This window comes from Argentina silus, assembly GCF_951799395.1.
Source record: "Argentina silus genome assembly, chromosome: 19".
In the NCBI taxonomy this organism is placed as follows: Eukaryota; Metazoa; Chordata; class Actinopteri; order Argentiniformes; family Argentinidae; genus Argentina; species Argentina silus.
In genome coordinates, this window is record NC_139673.1 from 15,652,109 (window position 1) to 15,667,946 (window position 15,838).

At 48.3% G+C, this 15,838-nt stretch overlaps 1 protein-coding gene across 2 annotated transcripts in view; it reads left to right on the forward strand.

Annotated features, from left to right (window-relative positions):
• lrp4 (low density lipoprotein receptor-related protein 4) overlaps positions 1 to 15,838 on the forward strand; it is a gene marked incomplete at its 3' end in the record, with an annotated part of 55,286 nt that extends 39,448 nt beyond the window's left edge. The window contains exons 15-38 of one of the 2 annotated variants that reach the window (XM_083690929.1): positions 3,141 to 3,317; positions 3,505 to 3,630; positions 4,114 to 4,322; positions 4,561 to 4,642; positions 4,740 to 4,845; positions 5,195 to 5,396; positions 5,609 to 5,798; positions 6,511 to 6,642; positions 6,972 to 7,112; positions 7,308 to 7,394; positions 7,567 to 7,738; positions 7,935 to 8,097; positions 8,281 to 8,506; positions 8,700 to 9,003; positions 9,102 to 9,320; positions 9,449 to 9,583; positions 9,747 to 9,855; positions 10,202 to 10,346; positions 10,755 to 10,868; positions 10,982 to 11,093; positions 11,383 to 11,447; positions 11,651 to 11,738; positions 11,918 to 12,059; positions 13,126 to 15,838. In XM_083690929.1, coding sequence (XP_083547055.1) covers positions 3,141 to 3,317; positions 3,505 to 3,630; positions 4,114 to 4,322; positions 4,561 to 4,642; positions 4,740 to 4,845; positions 5,195 to 5,396; positions 5,609 to 5,798; positions 6,511 to 6,642; positions 6,972 to 7,112; positions 7,308 to 7,394; positions 7,567 to 7,738; positions 7,935 to 8,097; positions 8,281 to 8,506; positions 8,700 to 9,003; positions 9,102 to 9,320; positions 9,449 to 9,583; positions 9,747 to 9,855; positions 10,202 to 10,346; positions 10,755 to 10,868; positions 10,982 to 11,093; positions 11,383 to 11,447; positions 11,651 to 11,738; positions 11,918 to 12,059; positions 13,126 to 13,473 — 3,794 coding nt within the window. Of the gene's footprint in view, positions 1 to 3,140; positions 3,318 to 3,504; positions 3,631 to 4,113; positions 4,323 to 4,560; positions 4,643 to 4,739; positions 4,846 to 5,194; positions 5,397 to 5,608; positions 5,799 to 6,510; positions 6,643 to 6,971; positions 7,113 to 7,307; positions 7,395 to 7,566; positions 7,739 to 7,934; positions 8,098 to 8,280; positions 8,507 to 8,699; positions 9,004 to 9,101; positions 9,321 to 9,448; positions 9,584 to 9,746; positions 9,856 to 10,201; positions 10,347 to 10,754; positions 10,869 to 10,981; positions 11,094 to 11,382; positions 11,448 to 11,650; positions 11,739 to 11,917; positions 12,060 to 12,360; positions 12,403 to 13,125 lie in introns of those variants that run through there. The other variant, XM_083690930.1, reaches the window with a different exon arrangement.

Sequence of the window (15,838 nt, forward strand, 5' to 3'; positions counted from 1 at the left end):
CCTCAAACCCCTTAAATAACAGTTGGGCCGGAAAATGAAACTCCTCTCAGTCAGAGGGAAAACAGACACAGGAGGGAAAGAAAGAGGGATGAGGAGAGAGAGAGAGAGAGAGAGAGAGACGTAAAGGTCTGGCCAGAGTTCAACTCTTGATAAATCACCGTGGTGTTAGTGAGAAGCTGACACACGCTCTCACCGTGGGGGAGATATACTGTCAAGCTCCATTCTACCATACCGGCTTAATCAGTGCCACATTTTCATTTAAGAGCAAATGCACACACACACACACAAACTCATGCACCCGCTTCCATGAATGTCAGCATAAATCTCATGACTTGGAAAGTTGTGTGTGTGTGTGTGCATGCGTGTGTGCGTGTGTTTGGCTCTCCTCCCCAGCTAAGACCAGCAAATCTCCAGACAAATAACTCAACTCAACTGTTGCAAGTCTAATGAAAACCGATGCGTTCTACGCGACAGTGACACCTTCACACACCTTGTCCTCATGGTACAGCCTTGCTGTTTGTCATGAGGGGGTGTTGTGTCATTTGAGTAATAGGTGGTTTCAGGTTGGAGAGTCTCCTCTTTGACACTTTTTAGTTTTAGTTTTTAGTTGTAGAGTTGAAGTGTGTTTTGAGATGAGGGGGGCAGAGGAGGCGGAGAGGTTTTACAGAGGAGGAGATGGAGAGGTTTTAGAGATGAGGAGATGGAGGCGTTTTAGGAGAGGATAAGGAGGGGGTGCCCATGGAAAGTGTTTGATGGGAGGAGCAGAAGGGGAGTGTGTGTGTGTGTGTGTGTGTGGGGGGGGGGGGGTCGGTGGCTATGTGTATGGCCTTGTGAGCAGTCCTTAATGATGTGTGCTCTCAGGATAAAAGGCTGTAATTGCCCCTGTCCCTCCACCAGACCCTCTGTTTGCTCAGACAACAGCCAGAACAAATGGGATGTGTGTGTGTGTGTCTGTGTGTCTGTGTGTCTGTGTGTGTGTGTCTGTGTGTGTGTCTGTGTGTGTGCGTGTGAGTGTGTGTAAGTGTGCGTGCGTGCATGTGGATTAGTTGGCGCCATGCCAGCTCTTCTGTCATGGGTATCTGGTGGGTGGTGTGGGTGACACCCTTATCCTCCCTACACACACCTGTGCACCTTGAGGGGGGAGAAGAGCAGGGTGGGAATGGGGGAGGAGGGGTTGGGGGGGAGGGGGGGGTAATGGAGACAATGGGGGAGGTGAGGGGCAGAGGGGAAATGAGGAAGGACACAGAGAGAGAGAGAGGGAGGGAGGTGTGTAGACCCCCATGGAAGGTTCACTGTTACCTTGCAGCTGTCCTTTGGAGAGGGGGAAGGGAGAGAAAAGAAGAGAAAGCGATAGAAAAAACGACAGGTGGCCACAACACCAGGGTCCCTTTTGCTACCTGCCAGTGAGGGACAGGGTCCTTCTATTCTCCCCCCTCCAACACGTATCCAACCATGCGTTCCCTCCTGGATAAGATCAGAAAACAACCCCCCCACACACACCCAGTATCACCTTACACACACCTGGAGAGAGAGGGAGCGAGAGAGGGAAGTAGACAGAGACTTTGAGAAAGAAAGCGCAGTCTTCCCCTGAAGCCTATATTAGTCTTACCAAGGGGTATGTAGGGGGTATTCATTTACCCCCTGTGAGGGAGGGAAAGTGAAATAATCCCTTGTCTGCTTTCTCTCTTGTGGCCTCAATGTCACTAGTGACACTGTTAACCTATACTTTGTCCATCGTGTACACACACACACACACACACACACACACACACACACACACACACACACACACACAGATTCACTGAATTGTTTATCATTGTACTCTCTGGCTCTAGATTTGGCTCCGTCTACCACGAGACATTTACGCTGCGCTGTAAAACACTGTCATTAAATGTCAGCGCTGTCTAAAAGCCTTACGCCAGCAGCCCGCACCACAAACCCTTTGTATGAGCAGGGAGAAACGAGGGGAAAATCGCCCTTTTTCCATCCATTCAGCATTCTGCTCATACAACTAGTCCAACTGGCTCTCTTCAGCAGGGCCAATAACAGAATCAAGCTCAGATGAATGGAGAGATGGTGAGGCCAGGAGGCCCGGGTCGTGGCTTACGACTCCACGGTTTTGGGAGTCGACTCCCGACTCCTAATTTCAAAGTCGATAGTCGACTCTTTCGCGACTCCAAAATAGCAAACTGTCCCAAAATGACTAAAACCGCAATGTCAGGATATGTGTGTACATGTGCTTCCAAAATGATTTATTTGGGCTAGCGATGCATTGAGATGTAAGATTGCTATTTTCTACAAGACGTTTTTTGTTGTCTCAGACATACATTAGCAGTGGAATTTGGAGTCACAGAGTCGTGAGAGTCGTGAAATATATGAGAGTGGGACTGCCCTACTCAAAAAACAAAAAAAAACTCTGTCCTAGTCTGGGGGACTCCACTCAGATGAATACATTCATTCTCTGGACTAAGGACAGGTTATTGTAGCAGCAATGCATGGAACGCCTTTCCTCAAACAGACACGAGCCTTTTCTCAATTGTTCGAAACTCGACTCAATTGTTCGAAACTCGGTTGGAGGAGCAAATGTAATGGGAGGAACCTAGATCTTCTCCTCCAATCAGAGGAGAGGACACGAGGAGTCGTGTTCCTAACAATTGAGAAAAGTGTGGAGACACGCAGCTGAGCTAATCTAATAAAAAACTAGCTAAGTGAGAGCAGCTCTGACGAAGTTGGAATAGGGGGACACCCTCACAGCTGCCAAAACCACTGCTTTGGAGACTGGATCATGTTTGGATAGGGTCTGAGAGACGTACTGCAACGCCAAATGTGCCGCTGATTCTGTTGCCCTATGTTGAGAGAGGGAGGGAGGGAGGGAGGGAGGGAGGGAAAGAGAGAGAGAGGGAGGGAGGGAGTGAGGTTATGTGACTAAACAGACAGATTCATCCTCATTAGATGGTGTGAGGAATCAGATCTGGTCCAACGTTATGCTTTTATGCTTTGAAGATTCGTATTTCTCTGCTAATGATCCGATAGAAGTGTTAGTGTGAGTGTAGAGCTGTATTTGGATCACTCAAATAGTGGTTACAAGTTTGCAGTGTGCTGTTGTTTAATGTTGTTTCTATTTCTGATATGTTTTATAGGCCTGCCCCACCCATTTGCCATCACTGTGTTTGAGGACAGCCTGTACTGGACAGACTGGCACACCAAGAGCATCAACAGTGCCAACAAGTTCACTGGCAAGAACCAGGAGATCATCCGCAACAAGCTCCACTTCCCTATGGACATCCACACATTGCACCCCCAAAGACAGCCCGCAGGTCAGTCACGCACGCACGCACGCACGCACACACATACTGCACCCCCAAAGACAGCCTGCAGGTCAGACATACATACACATACACACGCACACACTTGCACGCACAAAACTCATGCGCGCACACACACACACAGACACACAATCAGTGCAAAAAATTACGTCTGACTGTCTCCTCTCCTGTCCTCCAGGTGGCCGTAACCGCTGTGGGACAGACAACGGGGGCTGCAGCCACTTGTGTCTCCCCAGCAACAAGACGTACACCTGCGCCTGCCCTACAGGGTTCAAGAAGGTGGACCACCATAACTGTGCCCTGAGTGAGTACATCTCCTAGTCTGCTAAACCTCACCTCAGACAGAATACAGTCATAACCGTTGACATGTTAATGTAGATCGTTAAGAGGCTCAGCTGTAAAAGTCATATATCCTATTACAAGCTCTTGTTAAGTTTATTACTCTAGTAATTGCATTAGTCTAAATATGAGCTATAATTTAAATCACTGCCCTGTATCCAGTTAGCTAAATGTGAAGCAAGAAGTGTGTGTTAGCTAGTGTGACGCTAGGAGTGTGTGTTAGCTAGTGTGACGCTCGGAGTGTGTGTTAGCTAGTGTGAAGCTAGGAGTGTGTGTTAGCTTGTGTGAAGCTAGGAGTGTGTGTTAGCTAGTGTGAAGCTAGGAGTGTGTGTTAGCTTGTGTGAAGCTAGGAGTGTGTGTTAGCTAGTGTGTGTTGTGATTTTTGCTGTGATGCTGACCCCGTTATTAAACCTAGAGCACTGACAGACGACCTTTGGTCTTTGATCAGGTCTTGACAAGTTCCTGCTTTTTGCCCGAAGGACGGACATCCGTCGAGTCAGCTTCGACACCGAGGACATGTCCGATGACGTCATCCCTCTGGCAGACGTCCGCAACGCAGTGGCACTGGACTGGGACGCCAAGGAGGGCTTCATCTATTGGACAGACGTCACCACTGACTCTATCAACAGAGCCCAATGGGACGGCTCCAAACAGGAGGTGGGTACCGCCCCCTTAGGACAGGGTACATCACCAAAAGTATTCTGCCCATCATATCTGGGATGACTCTTCCTAATCCTTTCAGATGAGCATTTTTACAACAGTTAATGTAATGCTGCCATCTAGTGGTGAGTGTGGAGTTGCCATAGATTTTTCGTCTGGTTCAGTTTCACCGTCACTCTACAGTATTCTGTCAGTCAGTCTAATGCCATCGTGCCCTGTGGTCCTCCTGTGTCAGGTGGTGGTGGACACGAGCCTGGAGAGCCCAGCGGGCCTGGCTATTGACTGGGTGACCGACAAGCTGTACTGGACAGATGCAGGTAAGGACACTCTTCTCATTAGCTGTTTTCTAGTTAAGACTAGAGACTGTAGAATGTAAGGATTTATCCATATTGACGTGTGTGTGTGTGTGTGCAGGTACAGATCGTATCGAGGTGTCGAACGCAGACGGGACCATGCGTACGGTTCTGATCTGGGAGAACCTGGACCGACCCAGGGACATTGTGGTGGACCCCATCGGAGGGTGAGTCAGGGGTCTCAGAACCGATGACCATTTACCTTTGGTTCTGTGTATATTACCATGGATACATAACCTGTATGATGAGTATGTAAAATCAATCAATCAATATCTTTATTGTCCCCAGAAGTGAAATATGTAGTGCAGTCACAGTAAAAAACAACAACACAACAACAACAACAACAACAACAACACAACAATATACACACAAGATAAAAGCCAGTGGTCATGAGAACAATAAATGAACTTTTGCATAAGCTTCACTCCATATGTACCAGTTTGATGGCATGCGGTATTAAAGTAAAAGTAAATGAACGTTCTTAGCTTTATTGCACATTTCTGTGGTGTTGTATAGGTTCATGTACTGGACGGACTGGGGGGCGAGCCCTAAGATCGAGCGGGCTGGGATGGATGCGTCAAGCCGCATCGTCATCATCTCCTCCAACCTGACGTGGCCCAACGGACTGGCCATCGACTACCAGACCCAGCGGTTGTACTGGGCCGACGCAGGCATGAAGACCATCGAGTTCGGCAACTTCGACGGCTCTGATAGACAGGTAAGGAGGCCCAGGGAGTTGTCCCTGGCCAGCCACCGTAGCCAGCCAGAAACGGCATGAATATACATTGTAGAATCCTGTTTATTTATTTTCTTAGATTAGATTCCACTTGTTTGTCCATCCAAGGATGGAAATGTATCTTCAGCATCATCAGTTAAAACAGTCACATGAAAACAAAAAAATCATCATCATCAGTACTTCTTCCCCTCCAGGTGTTGATTGGCAGCCAGTTGCCCCACCCATTTGGGTTGACCCTCCACGAGGACAAGCTCTATTGGACGGACTGGCAGTCCAAGAGCATCCAGAGTGCTGACAAGCTCACGGGCCTGGGCCGACACACACTGGCGGAGAACCTGGAGAACCTCATGGACATCCACATGTTCCACCGCCAACGCACCACAGGTACTGTCTGTCTGTCTGTCTGTCTGTCTGTCTGTCTGTCTGTCTGTCTGTCTGTCTGTCTGTCTGTCTGTGTGTGTGTGTGTGTGCATGTGTGCATCTGTGTGTTCCCCCTCCTACTCTCTCATGACAAGACCGTGGAAAATCCCCCCTCCTGGCCTCTCCCCCCCCCCCCCCCCTGCTGGCCTCCACCCCTCCTCCCCCCACAACAGATCCAGTGTCCCTCTCTTTCACTGGGGGGATTAGGGGGCCAGCCCGGCCAGGTAAACTAGATCCTAGATCTGTGATCTGTGCGTCAGAGAGCAGAAAGCACCTGGGGCTCATTCCAGGCTGAAGCTGTGCTGATCTGAGTGATGTATAGGGCTCCACTATAGTGCTCCACTATCATCCACTGATCAGAGTGATGTATGGGGCTCCACCATCATCCTCAGGATGTCTGGAATGTCTCTACCATCTGCCTGTCAGCCTGTTTGCCTGGCTGTCTGGCTGGCTGATTATCCATCTACCCCCACTATACCCAGGGTCAAAGAGAGGGTACTGGGCAAGCGTAATGTTCCCACATTGTCTGGTCAGAAAGAATGAGCAACATCTCTGTCTCTTTGTTGTTATTTGCTCTGCCTGTTTGACCCTCTGTCTATATCTCTTCTCTTTCTCTCTCTCTCTCTCTCTCTCTCTCTCTCTCTCTCCCTCCCTCCCTCTCTCTCTCTCTCTGTAGTGCGGACCCCGTGTGCGGTGAATAACGGTGGCTGCAGTCACCTGTGTCTCTTGGCTCCGCCCCCTAAAGGCTCAAGCTGTGCCTGTCCCACCGGGATCAACCTTCAACTGGACGGCAAGACCTGCACTCACGGTACGACCCCTATACTAACTGTAACTAACCACTATACTAACCATAACTATAAGTAACCACTATACTAATCATCACTATAACTAACCATAACTATACTAACCATAACTAGAACTAACCACGATACTAACCATAACAATAACTAACCATAACTATACTAACCATAACTAAAACTAACCACTATACTAACCATAACCATAACTAACCCATACCTATACTATCATATCCTAACTAACCTCCAGACCTGCACTCAGAGTTGTAGAATAATGACAGTAAGTCCATATAGCAGCATGTGAACGTGTGTGTTGTTGTGTGTGTCGTGGCGTCTCCAGGGATGAGCAGTTTCCTGATCTTTGCGAGGAGGACAGACATCAGGATGGTGTCTCTGGACATCCCCTACTTTGCGGACGTGGTTTTGGCTGTCAACGGCTCCATGAAGAACACTATCGCCATCGGAGTGGACCCCAAAGAGGGTGGGTAGTAGATGCTGTGTGTGTGTGTGTCTGTGTCAGCCATTCTGTGTGTTTTGTGCAAGAGAGATATATGAGGCAGAGACAACAAGAGAAATGTTGTGTTTGTCATGTTTGTTTACATTGTTTAGATTCTTAATTCCACCAATATTGAAAAGTCACATTAAACCTGATGTGTGTGTCTGTCGCCCCCTGCAGGTAAAGTGTACTGGTCTGACAGCACTCTGAAGAAGGTGAGCAGAGCCTACATCAACGGGACCGCCCATGAAGAAATCATTGCTACAGGTAAAGGGACACTTCCACTTGTTTTATACTTCAGTCCTTTACAGCATATCCACATACTATCCTCATACACCTGTCGAAATGAGTCCTGTGACTTTATCCTTGATGATTTGAAAATCAATGAATTACCTTTCTCTCTCTCTCCCTCTCCCCTCTCCCCCCCCCCTTCCCTCAGGTTTGATGACCACGGATGGTCTGGCTGTGGATGCTGTGGGTCGTAAGATCTACTTGACCGACACCGGTACCAACCGCATCGAGGTGGCTAACCTGGATGGGTCCATGAGGAAGGTTCTGGTCTGGCAGAACCTTGACAGCCCGCGGGCCATCGCCCTCTACCATGAGATGGGGTACGGAGAGAGAACCAAACGCAACTCTTATGTATTACTAACTGCTTAGAACCCCACTCTTGTATTTATGGGTGGGTGGGTGGGTGGATGGATGGGTGGTTTTGATGGATGGGTGCACATTCACAGGTTCTGACTCAGTCTTGTCCCTCTCTCTCTCTCTCTCTCTCTCTCTCTCTCCCCCACTCCCTCCTTCCAGGTATATGTACTGGACTGACTGGGGCGAGCACGCCAAACTGGAGCGCTCAGCGATGGACGGCTCGGACCGCGTGGTTCTGATCAGCAACAACCTGGGCTGGCCCAACGGACTGGCCATCGACGCCGCCGGCTCTCAGCTACTGTGGGCAGATGCTCACACAGAGGTACCCCAGATCAGAGACCTCATCATCACCTTTGACCCCAGTGACTGTCTGTGACTGGCTCTTAACATCTTCCACTGAGTACAAAATACCAAAACGATTTGTCAGTGAGGTAACCCAGTCCTGTCCCCTCCCCTCTCCCCTCCCCTTTCCTCTCCCCTCCCCTGTCCTCCGTCCCTTCCGTAGAGGATTGAGGCGGCAGACCTGAACGGGCTGAACCGCCGGACCCTGGTGTCTCCGGTCCAGCACCCGTATGGTCTGACCCTCCTGGGACCACACATCTACTGGACCGACTGGCAGAGCCGTAGCATCCAGCGGGCAGACAAGACGAACGGCGCCAACACCATCACGGTCCGGTCCAACCTGCCTGGCCTCATGGACATCCAGGCGGTGGACAGAGAGAGACCACTGGGTGAGTCACCTGACCGCTATACTGACCTCAGAACAGCTAGAGGGAGGGAGGGAGGGTTGGATTAGTATGTTGATGTGTTGATATGCTTCAATCAATATCAAATGTTGTTTGCTTTGCCTGTTTAACCCTCTTGTGATCTCTCTCTCTCTCTCTCTCTCTCTCTCTCCTTCTCCCTCCCTCTTCTTCTCTGTAGGTTTTAATAAGTGCGGTAGGAGGAACGGGGGGTGTAGCCACCTGTGTCTGCCCCGCCCTAACGGGACGTCCTGCGCCTGTCCAACCGGCATCCTCCTGAAGCCGGACGGACGGACATGTGAGGACTCCCCCGAGACCTACCTGCTCTTCTCCAACCGCGTCAGCGTACGCCGGATCTCCCTGGATACCAACGACCACACGGACGTACACGTGCCCGTGCCCGAGCTGCACAATGTCATCTCGCTGGACTACGACAGCGTGGATATGAAGCTGTACTACACTGATGTCAGCCTCGATGTGATCAGGTACACACACACACACATACACACACTCACACATACATGTAAGTGTAAGTGTGTGTAGCCATCTCCCTGACTGTGCTAACCCCTCCTGTGCTGGTTAGACGGGCCAACCTGGACGGTACTGGGATGGAGACGGTGATCAGCCAGGGTCTGAAGACCACGGACGGCCTGGCTGTGGACTGGGTGGCCAGGAACATGTACTGGACCGATACGGGTCGCAACACCATCGAGGTGGCCCGCCTGGACGGAACCTGCCGCAAAGTACTAGTCAACAACAGCCTGGACGAACCCAGGGCCATTGCTGTCTTCCCCAGCAAAGGGTGAGAGAGGAGCAGAGGGATGGGAGGGATGGGAGAGAGGGAGATTGAGGGAGAAAGGTGAAAGATTTGAAAGATCATGTTTGTGTGCGTTTGTGAGTGGGTCTCATTGGGTTTCATTGTCACTGCAGGTACCTGTTCTGGACAGACTGGGGTAGCATTGCTAAGATCGAGCGGGCCCATCTAGACGGCTCGGACCGCAAGGTTCTGATCAACACAGACCTGGGCTGGCCCAACGGACTCACACTGGACTATGACACGCGCAGGTCAGAGAAACAGGAAACAAACGTCTGGGCTACCAACTGTTACGCTAGGGCGCAACAATACACATTCAAATACTTATCTGAGGGAGGGAGGGAGGGAGGGAGGGAGGGAGGGAGATGCGTATTATTTGTGTATGGGTGTTTAAAACCTCCTGTGTTTCTATAGGATATTCTGGGTGGATGCTCATCTAGACCGGATAGAGAGTTCCGATCTGAACGGAAAGCTCCGGCAGATCCTCGTGAGCCCGGTCTCCCACCCTTTTGCTCTCACACAGGTACCCAGCTGTCAATCACTCACCTGACCCCTCCTCCTGGCTGCCTCGTCCACTCACCCGCTCTCTCACTCGTCCACTCACTGTCCACTCACTCACTCACTCTCTCTCTCTCCTTCCTCCCACTCATACTGAACCATCAAACTTAACCATTCCCTCTTCTTCCCTTCATCTCTGACCCTCATTTTTCTTCCTTCCTTCCTTCTTCTCTCCCCTCCCCCCTTCCCCCCCCCCCCCCACTTCTCCCTGTCTGTGTTTTTTCTCTCCCCTCTCCCTCTTTCTCTCCCTTGTCTCCCCCCAGTTGAAGCCGGTGTCCTCCTCTCTAACCCCTTTCTCCCGACTCTCGCAGCAAGACCGCTGGATCTACTGGACGGACTGGCAGACTAAGTCCATCCAGCAGGTGGACAAACACACAGGCCGCAGCAAGGAGACAGTGCTGGCCAATGTGGAGGGTCTGATGGACATCATAGTGGTGTCTCCTCAAAGGCAGGGGGGTAAGGAGACTTGTTTTTAGACCGGATCAGATCAGACAGAAACGCACACTCCTGCCTAGTCAACGCCGGCCTGGAAGCCTGTCTTTTCAAACAGGACAGGACTGAGGACTGTGTTTTCAAACAGGACAGGACTGAGGACTGTGTTTTCAAACAGGACAGGACTGAGGACTGTGTTTTCAAACAGGACAGGACTGAGGACTGTGTTTTCCGTGTTTGGTGCTTCAAGACACCAGTGGAACCGAGGGCCGACCCGGTTGCTTCTGATGTTGTGTAAATGTTGTGACAGTGCAGCCTTCCTTCAATGTTATGAACTTTAAGAGTTTGAATGGTGAAGATGTAGATCTGACTGTAGTGCTCCACCTCCATGGTGGTGTGTGTCAGAGCTCTAAGAGTCTTCTCTCCCTGTAGGCACTAACCACTGTGGGGTAAACAACGGAGGCTGTACCCACCTCTGCTTCGCTAAGACCAACAGCTTTGCGTGTGCTTGCCCCGACGAGCCCGACAGCAGACCCTGTTCCACCAGTGAGTTACAATCAGAGCTGTGTGCGTGTGCGTGCGTGTGTGTGTGTGTGTGTGTGTGTGTGTGATCGCTTAAGCTATGTGTTACTCATTTCTGATGTGTTTGTTTGGTTCAGTCTCAGGCTATGTCCCCACCTCCCCAGACAGAGGCACCACCAGCACCCCAGCCCCCAACAAGATCCCCAAAACCCCCACAGATACGCCTCAGCGAGGACCCCCGCTGGTCAAGTACGTACACTGCAGCGTGCACTGTAGCTAAAGAAGGTTCACTTTCAGTCGACTCGGTTTGATACCTGGGTTACATTCCGTAAACCAAAGTGTATCACTACCGGTGTCATAAATGTGTCATGGAAAAATAAAATAAAAAGTAATCCTCATTCAACGAAACACATAATTTGATACTGGATTCATGTGCTGTGAACTACAGCCACACTTTAGAGTGAATGTTAGTGGTGACTAAGCAACCTAGCCCAGGTGTGTGTACTAATGGCCGCCCTGTCTTCATCCTGTTTTATAGCTGCACGGGTAAGAGCCTGAGTGTGGAGGGCTGCTTACAGAGCAACGTGGTGACCGCTCCTCACGGTGAGAAAATACCTCTATCAGCTTCATCATCATCAATACTGTCTTCATCATTATTATTATTATTATTATTATTATTATTATTATTATCATCAACAACAATTAGCTTTGTAAAGTGTTTTAGATGTAAAAGATGTAATTCTATTGAGGTAACAGCAGTGGAATTGGATTCGGTTGGTTCATGAAGTCACTGTCATGTCTCACAGGGGAGGGACTTCACATCAGCTACGTGATTGGTGGAGCTCTGACCATTCTGGCCATCCTGATACTCATCGCTGCCTTCATCATATACAGGTAAACTTCACGGCACGGTCACTTGCCTTACACACTTGCACAGAGTCACACACACACACACACATACATATACACACACACACACACACACACAGACACATACACACACACATACACACAGAAAGCTCTGACATCTATAGCCTACAGACTTATGGACTGTTCTCCTGTTCTGCCCTCAGACACAAGAAGTCCAAGTTCGCTGACCCCGGAGTGAGCAACCTGACCTACAGTAACCCCTCGTACAGGACGTCCACACAAGAGGTCAAGATCGAGACGTCTCAGAAACCTCCCATCTACAACCAGCTACGATATAAGAAAGAGGTACCTACACATATCTGGGTCTGTTTCATATGAGGACATTAACTCATGTTTAATAGAGGGATGGATGCATTGGATATGAATCCATTGGTTTCTGATGTATGTATGCTTATTATTATGACCATTTTTTCAAGAGGTATGGCTGTGTAACAATTGAGACAAATATCAGTTGACTCTATTTGGCTCCCAAGTGCTGTAGGTAGATGGCGCTGTTTCATGAACGCAACATAGAGACACAAACAGTCACCACCGATCACCACCACTCATCTCTCCTTTCTCCTCTTCCCCCTCTTCCTCACTGCAGCTCTCTCATCCTTACAACTCCCTCTCTCCCTTTATCTTTTGACCCGTTTGTCCTGCGGAGAGGTAGTCACACTGCATGGGGGATCACTCCCTCTCAAATTGTATTAAAATCTATCTCTCTCTCTCACACACACACACACACACACTTTCTCTCTCTCTCTCTCTCTCTCTCTCTCTCTCTCACACACACACACACACCCTCTCACAACACACACACACACACACACACACACACTTTCTCTCTCTCTCACACACACACACACAAACACTCTCTGTCTCTCTCTCTCCCTCTCTCCCAGGCTTACACAGCATGCTACCTGTTCTCTCTCATGTGTGTGTGTGTGTGTGTGTGTGTGTGTGTCTGTGTCTGTGTCTCTGCTTGGTGTGCTGGCAGGGGACCATGTTCTAGATAAATATGATAACTGACCTGTTGAAATTATTGAGTTCTCCTATGCTTTTTCTGACCACTGATTGGTTTCTCAATACAGTATCTAATCACGTGGCATTATACTATTCATAGTGAAACGACCGTAAACAGTCAACACAGTAGAAACATTCATACAAATGACAAAACTAACCAAACATGAGCACAGCTTTACCATGTATTTATTTGTTATAATGGCTGTGCATGGGTTGCGTTTTAAAACATCAGCCTGTTCTTGAGAGTTTGCAGTTTTTTTTTGTTTTTTTTAATTGTTCCAAAATGGCTTCTCTGCTGAAAGCTAACGATGCTTATAGCTCTTCTTCACGGTGTTCTCCTTCTCAGGGGTGTGGGGACGGGGGCTACACCAAGGAGAAGATCCGGATCGTGGAGGGGGTGTGTCTACTGTCCAGCGAGGAGCTGTACTGGGAGGACCTGAAGCAGCTGAAGCCGTCGCGGGGGGGTGGTCTGCACACGTGTATGCGTACGGACACGGTGTCCCTCCAGGCCAGCAGCGCCTCTCTGGATGACGGAGAGACGGAGCAGCTGCTGCAAGAGGAGACGTCCGAATGCTCGTCAATAAACACCCTCACCCCCTCCACCGCCACGCCCCAACGCCACGCCCCAACGCACAGCCTGCCCGACACCGGCTGGGCCCCCACACGCAAACCCTCCACCGAGAGCGAGGTGTGAGGGATGCCTCCCCCTGCCCCCCACTCCCCCCCCCCCCCCCCCACCACCACCTTCTACCTGACCCCTCACACACACTGATACACTACCATACATCAGTAAACACAAACAGCCACAAACACACATCACACACACATACACATCGCTGCTGACATGTATATGGTACAACAAGTAGTAGTATATCCATACATGAATATTGACTCAGATGGTACAAACATATTTTGCCAGAAACCGACATACACAGTATACACACCTCATGCTACACACACACCACACAGAATGCACCACACATAATCAATACTAATATACAGTATATACACAGACACACACACACAAACCTGGCACCTCCTCCGCCCTCTGAACCCCGGACTCCGTCCTACACACACACACACACACACCACACATATATATATATACACACACACACACGCACACACACACACACATGCACACACACACACGCTTGTTGCTACTACACTACCCACTCACCTCTGCAGACTGACTCACTACTGCCCCCTTCAGGCAAAAGACTGAGAGACAATTTACGAGCATGCTGGAAAAAGAAAAGAGACTATTTGAGAACGAAACGACAGAGAGAGACAACAAAGGACATGTCTGGAGCCTTGTTGACAGGACGCAGACCGTCAGGACAAAGGCCGCTTCGTTGTGTATAATAACATTGCTTTTTTTTGTGAACTTTTTTTGACAAAGCTAAAAAAACGTATACTCCTGGACTATGTAAGAAAATGCTCTGTCTCTAATGCCACTCATCATGCGCCAACGTCTTTATCAACACTATTTATGAACTTTTTGTACTTCAGAGTGGGTTTGCTGATTTTAGAGAATGGTGAGAGTGATGTGTAGATAGACGTGTACAGTATGAACCCGTTATTATTCAAATAGTCTATATTTATGACAGTGCCAAAGGGTGGAACTTCACCAGGTCACCATGCTTCCTCCTCCGTCGGCTCTAGAAGGCCTATCACATGACCTGTCACAGGACAGACAGTGAACTCTCCACTGGGAGATGAACACAACGTTTGGGATGAGACGTTTCTTGTTTTTGTGCCTCCTCTCAAGTCAACCACGGACTTATCTGGTCATTTTAAGCTGGTGCTCCAAACTGCATTAGCAATATATATTTTATTTTTTTTGAAGTCCATTCATTTTAAATCAATAGAAAGAAGAAAAAGAAAAAAACAAAGGAGACACTTTATTTTTTTTTAAGAGCTGCAAGTAAACCATTTGTGGTCCTCGGGGATAGCAGTCTTGATGAAGTACGAGTGCCAAACGTGTTTGTTTTTATTTTCAGTTTTTATTTATATTTCTTGGAGGTTGTAAAATGTGCTTGGCATTCTTTGAAACATTCTGATTAAAGTAGTTCTGTTGTACCTGGGTCTGCAGAGCACCATGCACTTCCAGTGTCTTCCTCAGACTATAGGAACACAGTGTATTTTGTAGGCCTAGTTTTCAAATGTTGCCCTCTGTGAAATATGGAACATTATATGAGATTACCATGTACCACAGAGGGGTCATAATAGTCAAAGAATATACCACTGACAAGTTTTTTGAAACATTAATTTCACACATGTAAAAACATATATTCCATTTAGATAAACATTACGAGCTATTCTGTCTGTCGTGAGAATACAGAGAGTGGACTTTGGAGGATTTCTTTGGACAGATATCAGTTTGAATTCTCAAAACCAAGTATCTTGAAGTAACTTCTACAAGTTCAGCAACATGCTGATTTGCTGCTAGATGAGAATTCCACAGCACTGAGGCCAATGAGAGAAGGTCTTGGCAGCTACTTTACCTGAAGTCTCCGCCAGTTGGCTGACAGACATACAGAGAATCAGATTGCTCCAATCATTAACCACGCTAACACACAGTCCCGCCCACTCAGCTAAAGTTGCTTAACTGTACAGATTTTACCATGCATAAGCAGACAAGCCAACATTTGTAATTGTTGAAGATATTGTGTTGATTTTGTTGTATAGAGTATTTTGTACAAAGGGAGTTCATGATTGTTTTGACTTGTATTAATTTTACTCACTGGAGAAGAACATTTTTGTTTTTGCTGGATTATTTTAACCACTGTGTTTCCAAGCCTTGTAAATGATAGGGTTGATGCCAGTTATTTAATAGTGCTCTTTTATGTTAAAAAATATTGGTCACATATAACTGTTGTAAAGTTAACTAAAAGAGATATTTATAATTTCTTTGTTTGGTCGTCACTTAATGTGTAAATATGAAAAGACTATGTATTTCCCGCCATTGCAGTACTAACAAGCTGTGTCGTGTGATATAGTGAATTATCCCTTTGCTATCTTTTAATATAAAACTGCATTTGCATTTCAGTGGAAAA